Raw genomic sequence first — 18,377 nt, 5'->3', positions numbered from 1 at the left:
TATGTAGCCAAGCAACGCGCCATTTTAGCACAATGCGCATTTACGTATTGTATGTTTAATGATATTTCGTTGCACTTGTTTGTGATTTTGAATTCGCTATTTATGGTGTAGAAATATAACAATATAATATCATAATTCTGTTACCAAGCAACGCGCCATTTTGGCGCAATGCGCTCGTACGTATTTTTTGTATAAATTTGTTGCATTTGTTTGTTAATTGTAATTTTTAATTCACTATCTGAAAAAATAAATTTGAAACCGGTCATAGTTAAGAAGAGAACGCTCAAGGATTTTGCATTTCAATTGTTTTAATTATGCTTTGTATATTGCCGTTACGGAGGATTATCCATATTTAATTTTTTTGTTCTACATAAATAAATAAATATATATTTTCAAATTAAATATGATATTTTTTCAATTTGTATGTATATTTTGATCAACTTGGTCACTTTACTTATAATTTTACAAGTTGTGTCTATTAAAGTGCAAATTTATATAAAACTACTGATAAGAAATTAAAAATAATCTTTGGTCATTTTTATTTATATTTTAGTCAATATGTTTACTTTATTTAATTTCAACAGTTGTGTCTTGTAAAGTGCAAATAATAATCAACTGAATCAGAAACTTATTATGTTTGTTCATTTTGATCAATATGAGACTTTCATGTTAATGTGCAATTTTACCCGGTTGTTTCTCTTTTAGTGGATACAATTAACCAAAGTCAACTCAATGTTTATTAAAAAATCAAAGGAGAAGTCCATCCTGATATTAAATTGCTCTTAATGAAAGCTAGAAGCTGACAAATGAGAGGAACAGGTCAGTGAAACATTGAGCAATTTCCGATCGAAATAAGAAAGTGATGATTTTTGTGAGTTGCGATCTATCAAACACAAACTGGTAGCTCTGGGATGTAGCTTGCGAATATGTTTCTATTCGACCTATGTAACGAAAATATCTGTTTTGTCATCAAAGAGCGAAGAAAAGGAAAGATTATTAACTTTGCGTGCTCCTCTCCTAGTTATTAAAAAAAGTAAATTGGAGAAGAGCACGCAAATTACGTCACGGTGTTGCAGATAATTTTGTGTTTGATTGATCGCAAGTTCAAAAATTCATAACTTTCTCATTAGTGAGCACTAATTCTTTTTCCCTCGAAAATTTTAAAATCGCACCCCCCTCCCTCTTAGGCACCAGGGGAGGGGGCCTGTCTCCAAATAAAGGTAACATTAATGTGTTTTTACCTGTTTTTTCACAGGGGTGGGGGCCCCTACCCCTGGATCCGCCACTGCTTTACGTGACCGTTAGCCCGTAGACCGAAAATGTCGGTCTCGGGTGCCTTCTATACAGCATGGGTATATAAGATAGATGTCCATGTATACAGTAAATTATGTCTAGTCCCTTTTCACAGGGTTCACTAATATAGACCGACATCCCACAATACCAACAGCCCACGAGACGAATTCTTTGGCCTCTGGCCACTTCTATTTAATTCTTTATTTTGTCTTAACTTTTTCATGGGTATACTTGGTTTCATGGGCTGTCCGTATTGTGGGATGTGGGACAGTTTGGAACTTTCTTCTTTGCTGTATTTTTTGTTTGTATTTTCTTTGTTTTGTCAGTCTCGTCGACAGTTGCCCCCTCCCCCTCCCCCCCTCTCTCTCTCTCTCTCTCTCTCTCTCTTGCTCCTTCTTTCTCTTCATCTTTACTCCTTTCCTTTCCTTTCTCTCCCTCAGTTTTAGCATAACATTGTTTAGCACACTGATATATTAGCTCAAATGCGAACACAACCATACCCATACTCGCTTCAATCACTCTTTTTTGTCTTATATTCTAACTCATAGTTTGTTTCACCTATGTATAGGTTCACATATCAATAGATGATATTTTTACTATCAAACAAACTCGGTAAACTGTAAATAATGAAACAGCAGACAGATTTGCGGGATTTCTTTCTTGATTTATTTTTATAAAAAAACTATAAAAATATACAGATTCTGAAGTTCACTAGAATCAATGTACAATATTTTGTTTTAAAATAGTCCAAAATTACTTCACAAGCATAAAATGTGGTCCAAAACAAAGACAAGTCAAATAGTTGATCTAAAAAATTAATCCAAAAGTATTAGACCAAGCTAAATAATCATTCCAAAGCTATAAGTTCAAAACAGTCAGTCCAAAACAATCATATTCTAAAAGGATTAGTCCAAAACAGTTATTCCGAAACAGTAATTCAGTTCAACGCAAATAGGAAGAGAGATGTAGATGAAGAATGAGACATGACATTCCATCGCACCGTTTTAAACTAGAAAGAAAGCAAAGAGGGAAATCTACAATGTGTAAGATTAGTATTAGTATGAGATTAGTTGTTTTTGTGTGTCTTAAATCCTCTTTTGCGAATTTGGGACTCCCACACTTTAGAGGGGCTTTAAGAAGTGATCTGCCTTAATTGACATGATATTGCATTGTGGATGATAATACTACCCCGACCCCCATCTCTTCTCCCACCCCATCTTCTTCTTCTTCTTCTTCTTCTTCTTCTTCTTCTTCTTCTTCTTCTTCTTCTTCTTCTTCCACTTCTTCTTCTTCTTCTTCTCCTTCTTCTTCTTCTTCTTCTTCTTCTACTTCTTCTTCTTCTTCTTCTTCTTCTTCTTCTTCTTCTTCTTCTTCTTCTTCTTCTTTCTTCTTCTTCTTCTTCTTCTTTTCTTCTTCTTCTTCAAGTTTTGTTGTCGATTTCGAACCTTTATGGAAAAGACAATCAAAAATATTGAAAGGAGAATTATGCCTGTATAAAGAAACACATCCTCTATTCAGTGCGCGGTGGAACTGAAAATATGTTATTATAACAGACCTTCTTCGCAGAGGAAGATGATGAGGAATCATCGTCCATCTTACGCTTTCTCGGCCTCGAGTTCGAGGTGGAAGATGGAACAAGAGGGACATTGATGGAAAGAGCAGGCCTGCACTCAACGACGTCCTTGTGTTGGGGAAACTCAAAGATATGTTCTTCTTTGAGTTTAACTTCCAATCCAAGGACATCGTTGAGTGGAATTCGACGTCGACACCGCGGTGAAGTAGCCGACGGTGTCGACGGTTTGGACTCCGACTTGAGTCGATGAAGCTCTTCAACCGCGATTTGGTTGAGGAGCTTCGACATCGGGATGATGAGCTGACGCTTGCTATGATGGTACTCAAAGTAGCCGTAGAAGTGAAGAGAGTGTCTATCCGTCCGATGACGATAGCGACAAGGGATGTAGATGTAAACCTTTTCGCGGTTTGGAAGTCTCCGCTTCTCGACAAAGTCGAGATTGGACATCTCGTCTTTCACGCTCTTAGCGAGGAGAAGAAGATGACCCTGAAGCTCGACGTCTACTCTCAGATGACCCTGCATGGTGAATACGTAAAAAAGCAGGGAAAGATGAAAAGAATGAAATAGATTAAATTCTGCATGAGTTTGATTAAAATAGTCATGAAAATAGTAATAAAAGCATGTAAAAAGAGAGATATAGTGAAAAACGAAGGCGTTCGTCACGCCATAAAAGACTGAAATTAAATTTAATTTAAAAAAAAGGAAACATGAGTAAAAGAGAGGGAAAGAAGGAAAATAAGAAGAAATAAAAGGAGAATTATATGAGATAAAGAGAAAAAAGGGATTATAAGAGTGAACGAAATGAAGCAAAATATGAAAAGAGAGAGAGAGAAAGAGAGAAAAGGGAAAGTTAGAGAAACTTGAGAAGTAAACGTTAAATATAAAAGGAAAGGAGAGAATAAGAAGAATGAGAACAGAAAAGAAAGAGAAGTTAAATGAAATTTTAAAAAGAAACAAGAAAAAAAGAGGGTGAACTGATAAAATTAACACCTCAATCTTTTTCTCTTCATTTCTCATGAGTCCATCCTCTCTAAATATTTTCATCTTACTCATTAGCACCCCCTCTCTTCAACCATTATTATGCTCAAACACATTTTATTAAGTAAATGTTTTATGCGTCAACTTCCGAAGTTATTCATTCATTTGTGATTATGCAATGCAATTCTAAAAATTAAAAATGGAGAGGGAGGGAAAAATATAAAAGTGAAAACAAAAACAAAATGTAGAGCCCCATGGAAGGAAACTAAAAGTGAATAGGATGAGAAAAGGTGGAAGTTAAAGGAAGAAGAAATCCAAGAAAGAAAAGACTGCATGTACTAAGAAGATACAACATGAAAATCAAGAAACAAATAAGAGAATATAAGAAGAACGGATCTAAAATAGGAGGAACAGAAGTAAAGTGGAAAGGAAGAGAACAAGGTTTGTTCATATTTATTTCGCTTTATTTAAACTTAAATTGGGAAACAGTTACAAGAACTTGACTAAGGCCCAGTTAAAACAACTACTAGAATATTGTAATTGTGCCTGAAAATAAAACAAACACACATTTTATCACTTATGTTACACTGCGTTTCAGAAATCCTAACTTTGTTTCTCCCTGAAAATGTTTGAATATAGGCAAAGATGATCTAGATGAAAATGGGTTAAATTCGGTTATCTGCCGATACCCAATATTTAATAATTTATCGTGGGCTACGTCTAAAAGTCAGACTCGCATAACGAATTTTTCCTTTCTGAAGTCCAGTAAAAGTAGTAACATAAATCACATTTTGAGAAACATAAGTCGGGGTTTGTCGGATGAATAACGGCATTGCCCGACATGTATCGCTTGATACACGTTAACTTTGTGTCTACGGTCATACTGTTACTGGTCATACTCATACCGTAGTTCGAGAACTCATAACGCTGGTAATTCTCAAATTCTCAATCTGGCAACAGATCTAAGGCTTCAAATTGCCTAGATGTTGACAATAACAAGAAATGAGACGCACAATCGACCAAAATTAGGCAAAAATTGGCTGAAAAGGCAGAGAAAAGTATAGTGAATAAACACTACGAGAACAATATAGATATTGTGAGGAATATGTAAACAAAAATTGCTAAGGTTATTCAACATACGCGCTTAATGCGCTTGTTTTTCACATTGCGCATGCGCTCGAATCTATGACGAAACAATCACTAGTTCACGTGATGATCTCTTGTTACTATGCTTATTTATGTCGGAGACAATCATGTACGAGAGAGAGAGAGAGAGAGAGAGAGAGGGGGAGGGGGTGCAGGATAACCTCAGAAACTAACTTATGGATTAATATTAATCAATTAATTAAAATAAGGACTAACGCATGAAAAATCGCATCCCCCTTGAGCACCAGGGGAGGGGTCAAATTAACGTGTTTTATCACGCCTTTTCCCCCAGATCCGCCACTGGTTTATATTTTATATGAGTTGAATTAACTTTGTTAATAAAGTCTATATTTTCGCGGACTCCTACTCCCAGAATATTGCATTGATAATCATGACTGAAGACTGCAGTTAGCTGCTTCATCACTTTTGTATCAAAGCTTCGACAACTTTCTTCGCGTTCTATACATCCTCTTCGCGATCTTCGATCAGGGTACGTTCTTGCTCAATTGAAGTGAATTATGTAGTGCTAGAAGACTACATATGCCGGGGGAAAGGGGACGGTAATAAGCCATATAGCTAGTACGTGTTGTTTATTGAATATCCGAGATGTAAAGGACAGAATAAAGCTTCCTAAGATACAAATGAATTTCACAAATATCAATTCAGCTTCGTTTATACTACTACTACTACTACTACTACTACTACTACTACTACTACTAATAATAATAACGTTTTATTTACCCACGGTAGCCCCTTCAGTTATGAAACTGCTCTTCCAGCGGGCACTGCATAATTACATATTAATTTGTTATTACTACCCTTCTCCAATCTAATATGCTGAGCGCCTATAGCTAGAAGGCAGAAGATCCCATTGTTATAAGTCTTTGGTATGACTCGGCCGGGGTTCGAACCCACGACCTCCCGTTTATGAGGCGGGCACTCTTAACCACTGAGCCACCATGCCCGGTTGCATTGATTTTCTTTTGAGTATACGTGTTTTACGTGGTGAAAACATCACCTACAGTTTGTACCTGTAGATGTGCCCGCCTACGTCTTTACATCTGCCTTAGGAGAGGGGAGGGGTAATAAGCCATACAATAAAATATAGTATTAATGTCTGCTTTGAGAGAAATAGTTGTTTTTATACGCTCAAGGGAAGGTTAGAATTGTGCTATTACCCGAGGCGTGCCGAGGGGAATAGCCCAATTGTAACCTTCCCGAGAGCGTATAAAAACAACTATTTCTCGAATATTAAAGCAGTCATTAATACTTTTATATGCCGAAAAAAAATAGACTAAAAAATAAAAAATACTTTTTTTTTTGGTCCAAGATGAGATTCGAACTCTTGCGTACAAAAGGTGATGTATCTAAAGTCAGCGCCTCAGACCTCTCGGCCATCGCGCGTTATTAACATGCTTGGCAGTTTTGTACTATATATACATTAAAATGGATTGAAACCGGCTTTGCGTGTGATGAATGCTTCGCAAAAGCTCCATATACGGACTCTTCTTTTACTTTTGCAATGCATATTGGCACGAACTTAGATCAAGATCTATCGGCAGATGTTTTTTTGTTTTTGGAAGTTTATTTTCGTCTTCATGTCAACAATGCAAGATAAAATTGTCGGTAAGATCGATCGAGATTCAATTGTATTGAAATTACCGACCAATTATTCGCACACATACGGTATCCTCCATCGCTCAAACCATTTTTTAACATGTAAACCTATGGGGTAACCATGGAGACTGACCTATTTTTTTAATAACCATGGTTATTAAAAATATTAAATGTTTTAAGCATGGTTACCGGGAATTTTACAGGAACAGTTGAAGTTTATGAATGCAATTTCGACCAATCAGATGGCTGGATTACTTAAGTGAGGTATATAACTAGTGTTGTACATCGAATATTCGAGTGAAAACGGATGTTATGAAGCTTACTCAGATACAAACTATTTTCACAAAGATCAATTCAAAGCCTTATCATTGATTTTCTTTGGATTATGAAAAAAACATGTGCTTGACGTGGTCAAAACATCATCTTCCTGTAGATGTCCCCGCCTACTGCTACTTGTGTCCGAGGAGACGGGAGGGTATTAGGTCATACATCTAATTTTACAAATAAATTAAAATACTTTATTATTCAAATAAAATCAAGAAAAAAAGGTGAATTGATATTTGTGAAATTCATTTATATCTTAGGAAGCTTTATTTCATGCTTTATCTCTCGGATATTCAATAACCAACACTATTGCTGTATGGCTCATTACTTTCACTCCTCGGGCACATGTAGCAGTAGGCGGGGACATCCACAGGGAGATGATGTTTTGACCACGATTGAATGAGTGAAAAACTGTATAGAGAATGAATATTACAGATAACAGAGCGAGAGAGAGAGAGAGAGAGAGAGGGAGAGAGAGAGAGAAAGGGAGAGAGAGAGAGAGAGAGGGATAGAGAGAAAGGGGGGGGGGAGAGGGGCAAGAAGTTCGAATATGACAAAAATGAAAAAAGTTAAGGTAAAAAAAAATAGGCCTACGGTTACATATTTTACTAAGGAAATGAAAAACTACAAAATAAGAATAATCAGCGGGGTCAACAAATCATTGAAAGCAAAACAATTGTTCAAAGCTAATTAGTTTGGCGGTGGGCGGTGCCTGGGGATAACAACTGATTAATTTTGTAACTGTTAAATGTCTAAACTATTCTCCTGAAAATATAGTTTTCAAAATTATGTTGGTTCCTACTGCTCGCGGGGACTTGTCAGCTTTGTTTGACTTTGTTCGAGCTCGGATAAAAAAAAAATTTGCTTACATCATATTTTTTTTTTATCTCTTTCTAAAAATCAATGCTCTCCTTGAATACTCGAAAATTGTACGAACTACATAAAAAGAAGACAAACTCGAATCTCCACAGAGCTGGGCAGCAACGCTAGATGGACCACAATTTCGTTTCTGACTTACATGTCATACTTCAAAGGACTGAGGCAGATATTTGTTTATTTTTAAAGAAACGCAATCGAATTAATGACCGCTGGTTTTCCTTTATACGTTGGAAGAATCATCGCTTTATATTGGTTACGTGACCGAAAATACTGTGTGCAAACATACAAAAATCAGTAAAATTATATCAGACGCATAAGATCTACACATTTCAAGTCGGATTCCGTTTGTTTGTTTGGAGGGTACAGCGTGGCGTAGGCCCCTAATGACAAATTTATTCTAGAGGATTACTTTTCAAAGATCAACTGATCGCAGAAGCTATAAGAAGTTGATCATACCATTGCAAATTTAAAAGAAAAGTCACCCTTTTTTCCCGCGCAAAGGGCTTGCATACGATTTAGAAGACTACGGATTTTACAATTTTACATCTTTCCCTTTTCACTCTAGGAAAAGATCCCTTAATATTTCAATCGTTCTTTACGCCATTGCAATGTCGAGCATTACTTTTCCGATTAACATTGCTTTGGACGAGGGTTTGCCAGGGACAGGCAAACCCGATGGCCCACCTCCCTTCAATGTTCCTGACATGCTTGAAGCGCCATTACAAAGTGTTACCAGTGCCATTTTGTTCATTGTCTACGCCTCTCTTATCATCACATCTAACATGGTTATGCTCGTCGCATATGTCATAGAGAAACGACTTCGGACATATAACAATTCTTTCATTATCAATCTCATCCTAACCGACTTGACGGTTGGTTTCTCGCTCATTGTCCTTTTCGTAAGTAACTGTCACCCAGGGGTATTCTGGTGTAAGATATTTCTCGGCATCAACGACGGTGTCCTAAGTGTTTCCGTGATCACCATCGTCGTCATCTGCGTTGATCGATACCAAGCCACCTATCAACCTATCAAACATTTCACAAGCAGGAGCAAAACCAAAGCGTATCTCCTTAATGCTATCCCTTGGGTAGTGGCTTTCATTTTCTGGCTCCCTTTTGCATTCTTCGGGTTCGATGCCAGCACTCCGACTGATGGTGACCGCCTCATCAGGATCCTCCTGCTGTCACTTCCGGTGATGATGACTATTCTACCCCTTTTCATCATCACCGTCTTGTACGCCAGAATCCTATACAAGATACGAAACTCCCTAGGAGCGCAACATCTTAAAGACAAGTTTAATATGAAGTCCAGTGGTTGTGAGGAAGAGCCAAATACTGGGACTTCCTCGAATGGTGGGTCTAATTTGGCGCCGCATCATCAATCCCAAGATGACTCCAAGATTGCGATGAAAAGCACGGATGTTCAGCAGACAGGTCAGAACAAAAAGGTATGACATTACTTTTTGGAAACATGTTCACAAAAACATCGAACTTTATTTTTCATCTTTTAGACTTTATTGGCACAATTAAATCCAATAGAACAATATGTTTCCCAACTCTTATCATTCAGGTCGAAAATGCATTTCCATTTAAGAAAACTTTTGCATAGTCCTTTTCTTCTCTTTAATAAAATTGCTTAGACATGTGAACATCCTTTAATACGTTTCATAACAAATGCCATTGTATCTGGGAAAAGAGGTTGTGGCACCTTGTTAAAAATAGTACAATAAATTGTTAAACCCTTGTCTAATTGCATCGCATAATCCACGATATTTCAATATTATGTCGATAAATTAAAATATATAATTGAAGTCTGTTTCACTTTTTGTAAAATGACAAACCTGTGGGAAATTGGTTCGAATTTGGTTTAGTGACACACTCGCTTGAAGAACATGAAGTGCATCTACCTACCGGTAAAAAAGTGCCCCCCCCCCCCCATTCCCCAGAAAAAAAAACAAAACAAAAACAAGGAGAAACATTCAACTGAAGATATAAAGCAAAATTGTTTGAGACGTTTTAGATTTTTAGTAGGAAATAAAAAGCAAGAGCATGTTATTTCTTCCTATTTTAATTTGATAGATTTGTGATTCTGAGAAAAATGCAGGACAAAACCGTGAAAGCCAATGACACAATATTCCTTTAACATAACTCAACGATCCTTCCTTCTTATTATGTTCCATATGGTTTTATATTTTATTTTATTTCTATTTTTTAGTCAAAGCGAAATCGTGAATATCGTGATTCCGATGCTTCAGCTCGCAAGGCAACACGCAGCCTTTCGTTCATCATCATTTCATTCCTGGTGTCTTGGATGCCCCACGTCATCTTCGTCATCGTCACCAGCTCTGATCAGTCCATCCTTTTGGAAAGAAAGCTCCCCGATGTAATGCTCGCCTTCATCTCCACGATTCGCTTCACCAACAGTTTCCTAAACCCGGTGAGTTACGCCGTTGCACAACCTCTCTTTCGCGGAACCGTGGCGGGAATGATCTGCAATCCTAAACAGTACTGTTGATTAAAATGATACATCGCCTGGTGAGGGTGGCTTGCGGCTTACCTGCATATCGCCTACAAAAGCTGTTCTAGATGGGGGCTGTTTATTTGGAGTAGATCAACACGGAAAAAAGAAGTTGCTTCGATGAAAAAATGAAAATGAACTTTTTCAAATCGCACAAGCCCGCTCCCCCTTATCCGCTTATCTCTCCTGCTTAATAACACATCATTTTCCAGTCCTTCTGCCCCGTCCCTCCCAAAACCCTTCCCGTACCACCATAGAAATAAGTTGCCTAATAATGAATCGTCCGCCATCAAATAAGTCATCAAATAAAGCAGACAAAGGCGATTCTTTTGAACGTAATACATGAATGATCATTTTGAACAAAAGAGAAACATACAGTGAACTACACAAAAATGAGAATAAAAAAGTTTAAAAAAAAGAAAAAAAAAAGCCTTGATAAAAAATATTTTAACAAAAAAGGAAAATCATGTATTACGGATTTTGAATATATGAACAACTATTGTTATGGTTTTCCTAAAATATACATCAAATTAAATGTATCAAAGAAGACGTTTTAAAACACAAAAGGTCTTTCATATTTGCTTGTAAATTTTGGATCTTCAACCAGTATTCTTTCAAATGTCAATGTACTTTTTACCTGTCAGTTATGCACTCTCATCATCAGCCTTGTCTTCTCTCTCTCTCTCTATCTCTCTTTCCCTCCCCTCTCTCCCTTTCTCTTCCTCTGTCTTTCTCTCTCATACTTTTCATGGATCTCCTATGCTCTTTGCATTTTCCTACCTCTCTTTTATTTACTTTCCTCCAGCCCTTTTGTTTTGCCTTCTCTCTCATTTCGAACGATCTATTCATATCTATATGATTTTGAAAAAGACTAGCAATTGTTACCCGTTTAGCATACTTTATTAATTTATATGTAGGTGTATAACTAATTTATTAAGAAAATTCAATTTCTGTGCGTTATCTCTTAATATGGTTTGCTGGATAATTTTACTGTAGCTTATTCATAATTGTATGATTATTTATGTTTTGACGCAATACATGTATGTCCTACTCACCATGTAAGCATTCTGATTGATTTGTACTGAAACCATAATTGACTCTTGTAAAGAGCTATATCCGACATAGTGTATATTTCTTGAATCATCTATCTCAAAATATTGACGATAATAGTTTTTTTTTAGTAACGTTTGATGTCAATAGTCCACATGGTAATATTGATCCCTTGTCATATATCACTCTCACCTTCGGTTCGGGCGATATATGTCGTATTGCCCTGAAGGCAGTCCATATTACTTAAATATGATAATTCCATTGCCAAGCAACGCGCCATTTTAGCGCAATGCGCCTTTACGTATCGTATGTATAACGATAGTTTGTTGAACTTGTTGGTAAGTTTTAATTTGCTATCTATGGTGTAGAAATATATAACAATGATAATTTTGTTACCAAGCAACGCGCCATTTTGGCGCAATGCGCTCGTACGTATTGTTTGACGGTATCAATTTTGTTGCATTTGTTTTGTAAATTGTAATTTTGAATTCACTGTCTTAAGAAATAAAATTGAAACCGGTCATAGTAGAGAAGAGAAATCTGAAGGATTTTTATTGCAATGACGATCTCGTCGATGCTTTGTTTTCATTCACATTCTTCCCTATTCCTATTAATATTTTGGTGCCATTTTGTCCGTTTCTTTGCTTACTTTCTCTGGCCGAATAGCTTCATCGTGTCTGACCAAACCCGTACCCTTTTTTGAATTTAGCTACTTAAAGCTAGGCCCTTTCCAGCCAAATACAAAAATATGTTCCCTGACTCTGACCGTCCTTACGAAAAGTGACCTCCAAATATGCAGTTTTCAAGAAAATTTCGAAATAATTGCAACTTGCGATCTAAATATCTATGTCAGTGAAACGGGGGCCATTTTAAACTCTGCATAATTGTGTTAGTATGGACGGCTGTTAGTGCCAGAGCATGCGTCACGGTCATCACGTGTTCTTCATTTACCACAATCCGTTTTTCACGCAGTGTTTGCGATCCTTGCTATAGGTCCTTTCCTCTATCCCAATTCCTTTCAAACTTCTTAGGCAAAATCTCTAGCACATATCCCATCAAGGTCATTGAAATCCTCGTTCTCCGGAATCACTCATGCGTCACCGTCCATGCGCCATTTTGTCCGTTTCGGGCCGTTTGCGCATATTTTTTTTACACAACTCTTTAGCCACTTCAGTCAAATATACTTTGCAAACGACTAGAGACAGAGTCTAGCATTATCCTTAGCAGTTTTGTTGGATTGCTGGAGCTGTACATGTGTACATAGGCCTACTCGTTATTTGTTTTGGGTTAAATCTATCCTCTCTTCTCTTTCATTATGTATTTCTGTGTTCTCCTTCAATCTATCCTCTTCTCTTTTGTCATGTATTTCTTTTTTTTCCTTCAATCTATCCTTTTTCTCCTTCGTTATATATTTCTTTGTTGTTCCTTCAATCTATCCCCAGTACGTTTTCCTTCGGTATTTCTTTTATTCTCCTTCATTCTTAACTCTTCTCTTTTGTTTTATGTATTTCTTTGTTTCTCCTTCAATCTATCCTTTTCTCCTAATTCGTCATCTATTTCTTTGTTTTAATCTGATAGATTCCCTTTCTCTAGCTTCTTTATGTATTTCCCTGTTTTTCCTTAGTCTAGATCTATGATCCTCTTAGCTCTTCAATTATGTATTTCCATGTTCTTCCTTTGACTTATCCTTTTCTCTTTCCTTATGTATTTCCTTGTGTTTCCTTCTCCCTATCCTCTCCACTATCCTTGTTTTCCCCCTTTTCTATCATCTTCCCTTCCATGGGTGTACGTGCCTGCACATAAGTGCGCTGACGACTTAGACTCTTTCACCAGAGCACTTCTTGGAATTTTTTCGCGAAAATGGCTAAACAGTTGTGTAAAAAAAATATGCGCGGGCCGTTTGTATAGGTCTTTCTATCTCCAATATCACAGAAGCTACAGACTTCTTACAAATTGCTCTGGAAAGTCCGAGATAAGCTCTTTCGTTTGACACATAGAAAAACGGCCGTCATTGCACGTATATCGTTGTGACACCATTGTATTTCTAGTTTTAAATTGTTGTAATTATTATTTGTATATTGCCGTGACGGAGGATAAACCAAGTTTAAATGTTTGTTCTATATTATATATATACAAAAATATATATGTATATAAATATGATCTTTTTAAACAACAATAGTAATAATAGGCATTTGTATAGCGCCGTCTATCTAGACAATGCTATTCTGAGGCGCACAAGAAAAATAGAAAGAGTAAGAAAGTTTGGACGAGAAAGTTCGGATGAGTGTCATAGTGCCAAGTACAGGTATTGTTAAAAAAAAAATTAAAAATTCAGCTTGGATTTAAAGGTCTCTAAGGAAGTTATGATTTTCAAATTAAATTGAATTTCAATATGTATGTATAATTTGATCAACGTGTTCACTTTATTTATAGTTTTACAAGTTGTGTCTATTAAAATGCAAATTAATATTAAACAACTGAATGAGAAATTAAACATGGTCTTTGTTCATTTGTTATATACATCTTGATCAATATGTTTACTTTATTAATCATATGAGACTATAATGTCAATCTGCGATTTTATTCGTTGTTTCTGTCTATAGGATACAATAAACGTAAGTCAACTCAATTTTTATTGCGAAATCAAAGGAGAAGTCACTGCTGTTATTAAATTGGTTTTAATTAAAGCTAGAAGCTGAAAATGGGCGGAACAGGTCAGTGAAATTTTGAGCAAATTCCGAATAAAATTTATGAATTTTTAGAGTTGCGATCTATCAAATACCAATTGGTAGCTCCGTGACGTATCTTGCGAATATGTTTCAATTCGACCCATGTAAAGGAAAATATCTGTTCCGTCATCAATAACTGAGAAAATGAATGTCTATTAAAGTAAATTGGAGAATTAAGAGCTCGCGTGATACGTCACAGTGTTGCAAATTTGGGTTTGATTGATCGCAACTTCAAAAATCTCATTTTTGATCGGATTAAAAAAAAACTTTCTCTAACCTAGCGTTCCTCTAATATTTCTGCTTTTATTAAAACCAACTTCATATTTGGGAGGACTTCCCCTTTAAGAATAGGATTATCGTGTAAACAGCTATTAACCTGAAAGAAGAGACCTTCAACAATTTCATGAATTCAATGCGACCCCAAATCAACTAACATGAAGGAACTTGCTGATAGAAAGGGTATGATTAATATTGAGCATAACTGCATATATTCAGTTTGTATTTCGAGTTTGATTTATAATGAAATTAATAAAGTCTATATACGTTCGCTGACTTCTACTCCCAGAATATTGCATTGATCATCATGACTGAAGACTCGAGTTAGCTACCTCATCACTTTTGTATCGACAAATTTCTTTGTGTTCTTCGCGATCTTGCAGAATCAATTGAGGAAAAAATCTCGGTAACGATCAGGGTTCTTGCTCAATGGTTCTAGACGAAGTCCATGGAGCTTTCAATACATTCTATTACATGTCCAATATACTAGAAGATTCTTAGATGCAATATGACTTAATTTTACAAAGATTGAGGAGTCTAAACTGCTATAATAATTATCAACCCACGAAGAGCTAAAGGGAATTTGAAATAAATTAATTACAAATGAATTTGTATGGTATATGCATAAATAATTAAACTTTGCTACACTAATACCCGGCCATAAAGTTAAATAATTTATTCTTATTTGTTGTCATGAAGTGATTGTGAGAATATGATTTATTCTTGATAAATGAAGTTTACATGATCCCCTCAGAACTCTGTTAATCAATCTAAAGAGTCAAAGAGATGGATCAATCAAGCAAGGAGAACATATAAACTTAAAACATGTATTTCAATAATAAACCATATTTTCAGTATCATTTCATCAAATAGGTAAAGGAAAATTATTGCAACTTTAAGGTCAACAGTGAAGTTAAGATCAATTTCGTTTTATAGACTACCTGACTCGGTGCATATTATATGTCATCGCTCCATTCGGAAAACACACAAATACTGTTTTTAGTGTTCCTACAATATTGACCTTCAATAAAAATGATTTCAGAGATTTTAAAGATAAATCCACCATGCAAAAGGTGCTCAAGACACTTTAATATCAGGGGTGATAGTGAGCACTAAAAAAAAATTAGGATTTTCTTTTTCCCCTCAACCACGCCCCCTTGTAAAAAAAAAGAAAAAAAGAGAGGATTCGCTGGGAAAAAATGGCATCTAACAACATTCCCCCCTTAGGAGTAAGAAAATTGGAGTAAGAAAATTGGGGGAAAAAATAGGTAGCAAGGTAGTACTATGTGAAATCAGAAGCTCAGCCTTTTCATTTTTCTCATTCTCTATCTCTCTCTCTCTCTGTATTAAAGCCTCTTTCTCACCTTTTCTTCATATCTCTCTTCCCCTGAAAAAAATAGCTTACGGTACAAGCAATAATTTGTATCACAGAACTGTTAGATCTTTTTCTTCAAGTTTTAATAGCATGAATATAAAATATAATTTAAAGAGTATCATGGCATATTGTAACAATACTCAGAAAAATAAAACATATTAATAAAGTATATGAAATGATTTACACACACAATACACAAATAATAATAATAATAACAAGACAATAGAGTGATCTGCCCCTTTGATGGAGACACAAGTGTAGTACACAATTACACAAATAATAATAATGATAATTATGGCATATTATAACATTACTCAGAAAAATAAAAAATATTAATAAAGTATATATGAAATGATTTCCACACACAATACACAAAATTTAACAAGACAATAAAGTGATCTGCCACTTTGATTAAGACACAACATATGTAGTACACAAATAATAATAATAATAATTATTATAATAACAAGACAATAAAGTGATCTGTCGCTTTGATCAAGACACAACACATGTAAAAACTCCAATGGAGGTTTGGTCTTTTTTTTTAAAATCCCACCCTCCACCCACATAACACGGCTATGTACAAGCTAATTTGGAGATTTGCTACACTACCCGGCCGATCATCTAATAACACAGAGTCAATAAAATAATTTGGGCTTTTAAAAAAATCCCACCTTTCATTTTTAATATTACATGCATATGAACAAATTCAGTCCCCCTTGATGTGCACTTCAATGAGTGTGACCAAAAGTTTACCCATGATGTCAAGTTCATGCATACCAAAAATCATTCCTAAATGACTATCAATGTCGGAATTATAACACAAACTCAATTGGAGATAGCATACATACAAGTAGAAACCATAATGGCAGATTTTGCATTCTTCAGAATTTGACCATGATCCCGTCTTCGGATCAAAAATTGTATTTTTGTACATTTGTAGAGCATAGTCTCAGCTACAACACAATGGAATATGGGAGACACCAGAGTAGGTAAAGACAATATACATGTTGATATACCATGTTGTAAGATTCTGCATTAGGAGTGTACACAACAAAAAAAAGAATAGTTTTGCTAGGAAAGACGTTTCTTGCCGAATAGTTCATTTCTTATTTCTGACGTCACAAATATTTCACTTCTTCCCTAGGGAAACTGTTTAGGCAGCTTAGAGGCAGCTTAGCGCCAGCTTAACATATTTACATCCTTCATTGTGTTGTAAAATGGCATTTGTTATGCCAGTTCTCTCATTGTATATTCGTGAACGCGTAGATACATGTGTGACCAGGCGCAGGTCATTTTACTAGAGCGCAGGTATTTCACATACATATACATATGTATGCATCTTGGATGCGCTTACGTATTCGTTTATCGTCCGTTTACGGGCGCGCGACTCGCGGCAATGATCCAACTTCCTAAGCACCGGGTCATTCGAGATCTTGATAGCTGATGAGTACACATGGGAAACCAACTTCCAGCCTAGAGACGAGAATCTACCCTTTTGACGTCACCTTCCGACGGATAGAGGTTTTACTATCTATACTATATCTGAGCATCATTAATTAGCTGAGCTTTTACTTCTACTTCTGGATTCTGCTACGTGTCAAAGCCTGTTCAGCATCTAGACAAGCATCCAGTCTGTATCCTTTTACGTCTAATATAAGGTTAGTTTATTGTTTAGTCTGTGTCTTGTCTTGTCTTCTTCATTTCATACATTTCACCGCACCGTAAGTAAAACGGTGGTAACTCCGCCATCATTCATCTGTCATCATTCTACTCACCACACGTTTTTACTTCAATTGTTTCATTTCAGCTGTGCAATTTTGTTGTTGTTGTTTTGTTTAATGTGTGATGTGAATGTGAGTACGGTACATGTTATTACAAAAGTGTCCAAGGAATGATACAGGTGAAGGGATATCAAACAAATATACAATGACTCATTCTCGGAACAAGCTAAAACTTTTCGCATCAGAGGAACATCAAATCATACTATTCTCCCGAGGGCAATCAGATCCTCGAGCGTCATTGAATATAAGATCTACAAGAAAGAATAAGGATAGAAAAATGTTGGAAGGTGACAGCGATGAATCACGTGGAGATGAGCATGCAGCGGAGAGTACAATGGCCGTACAGAGCGCGGATCCGACTTCTTCCCCTTTCCTAACATTGGGTCACTTTCCTAACGCTTTGCGAACACTTTCCTAACATTCCTAACACTTTCCGAACGATATGCTAACTTTCCTAACAGCTTTCCGAACTTTTCGAAAGTGGATGGCGAGCACGCCGTGTGCAAACCTTGTCACGTGACACCTCGCAAACTTCGTGCATTGTGCAAGCCTGTTGGAGTGCGACAGAAGTTCGACGAAAAGAAAGGAAAGAAAAGAAAACAGTTCTCAACTGCCCTGGAAAAGGTAAGCAAGGATCCCAGGACAATGATACTGGCTTTTGTTATTGACAGGAGTAATTTAAGGAAGTTTTCAATGGTTTATATGATGCACCACGCGTTACCCCGGGGTACCGCGTTGTGTAGCGCCATCTCGCGTCCACTCGAGTACAATGTATGAAGTGCGTGTACATAGTTCCGTGGTATCTCTATGGTGTATACTATGCATGGTGTGCATG

At 36.4% G+C, this 18,377-nt stretch overlaps 1 protein-coding gene across 1 annotated transcript; it reads left to right on the top strand.

The window, feature by feature from the left end:
• The first annotated feature begins 7,866 nt into the window (after window positions 1-7,866).
• On the top strand, window positions 7,867-10,433 carry LOC105439411 (beta-2 adrenergic receptor-like). The gene is made up of 2 exons (XM_011668347.2): window positions 7,867-9,258; window positions 10,026-10,433. Exons 1-2 carry the CDS (start codon window positions 8,419-8,421, stop codon window positions 10,323-10,325), a joined length of 1,140 nt encoding a protein of 379 aa, XP_011666649.2. The 5' UTR covers window positions 7,867-8,418; the 3' UTR covers window positions 10,326-10,433.
• The last annotated feature ends 7,944 nt before the right edge of the window (window positions 10,434-18,377 follow it).

The sequence above is a fragment of the Strongylocentrotus purpuratus genome, unplaced genomic scaffold, assembly GCF_000002235.5.
Source record: "Strongylocentrotus purpuratus isolate Spur 01 unplaced genomic scaffold, Spur_5.0 spur5_scaffold_11, whole genome shotgun sequence".
Taxonomy (NCBI): domain Eukaryota; kingdom Metazoa; phylum Echinodermata; class Echinoidea; order Camarodonta; family Strongylocentrotidae; genus Strongylocentrotus; species Strongylocentrotus purpuratus.
Note: the sequence above shows the minus strand (reverse complement) of the source record. Positions and strands in the feature narration are given on the sequence as shown.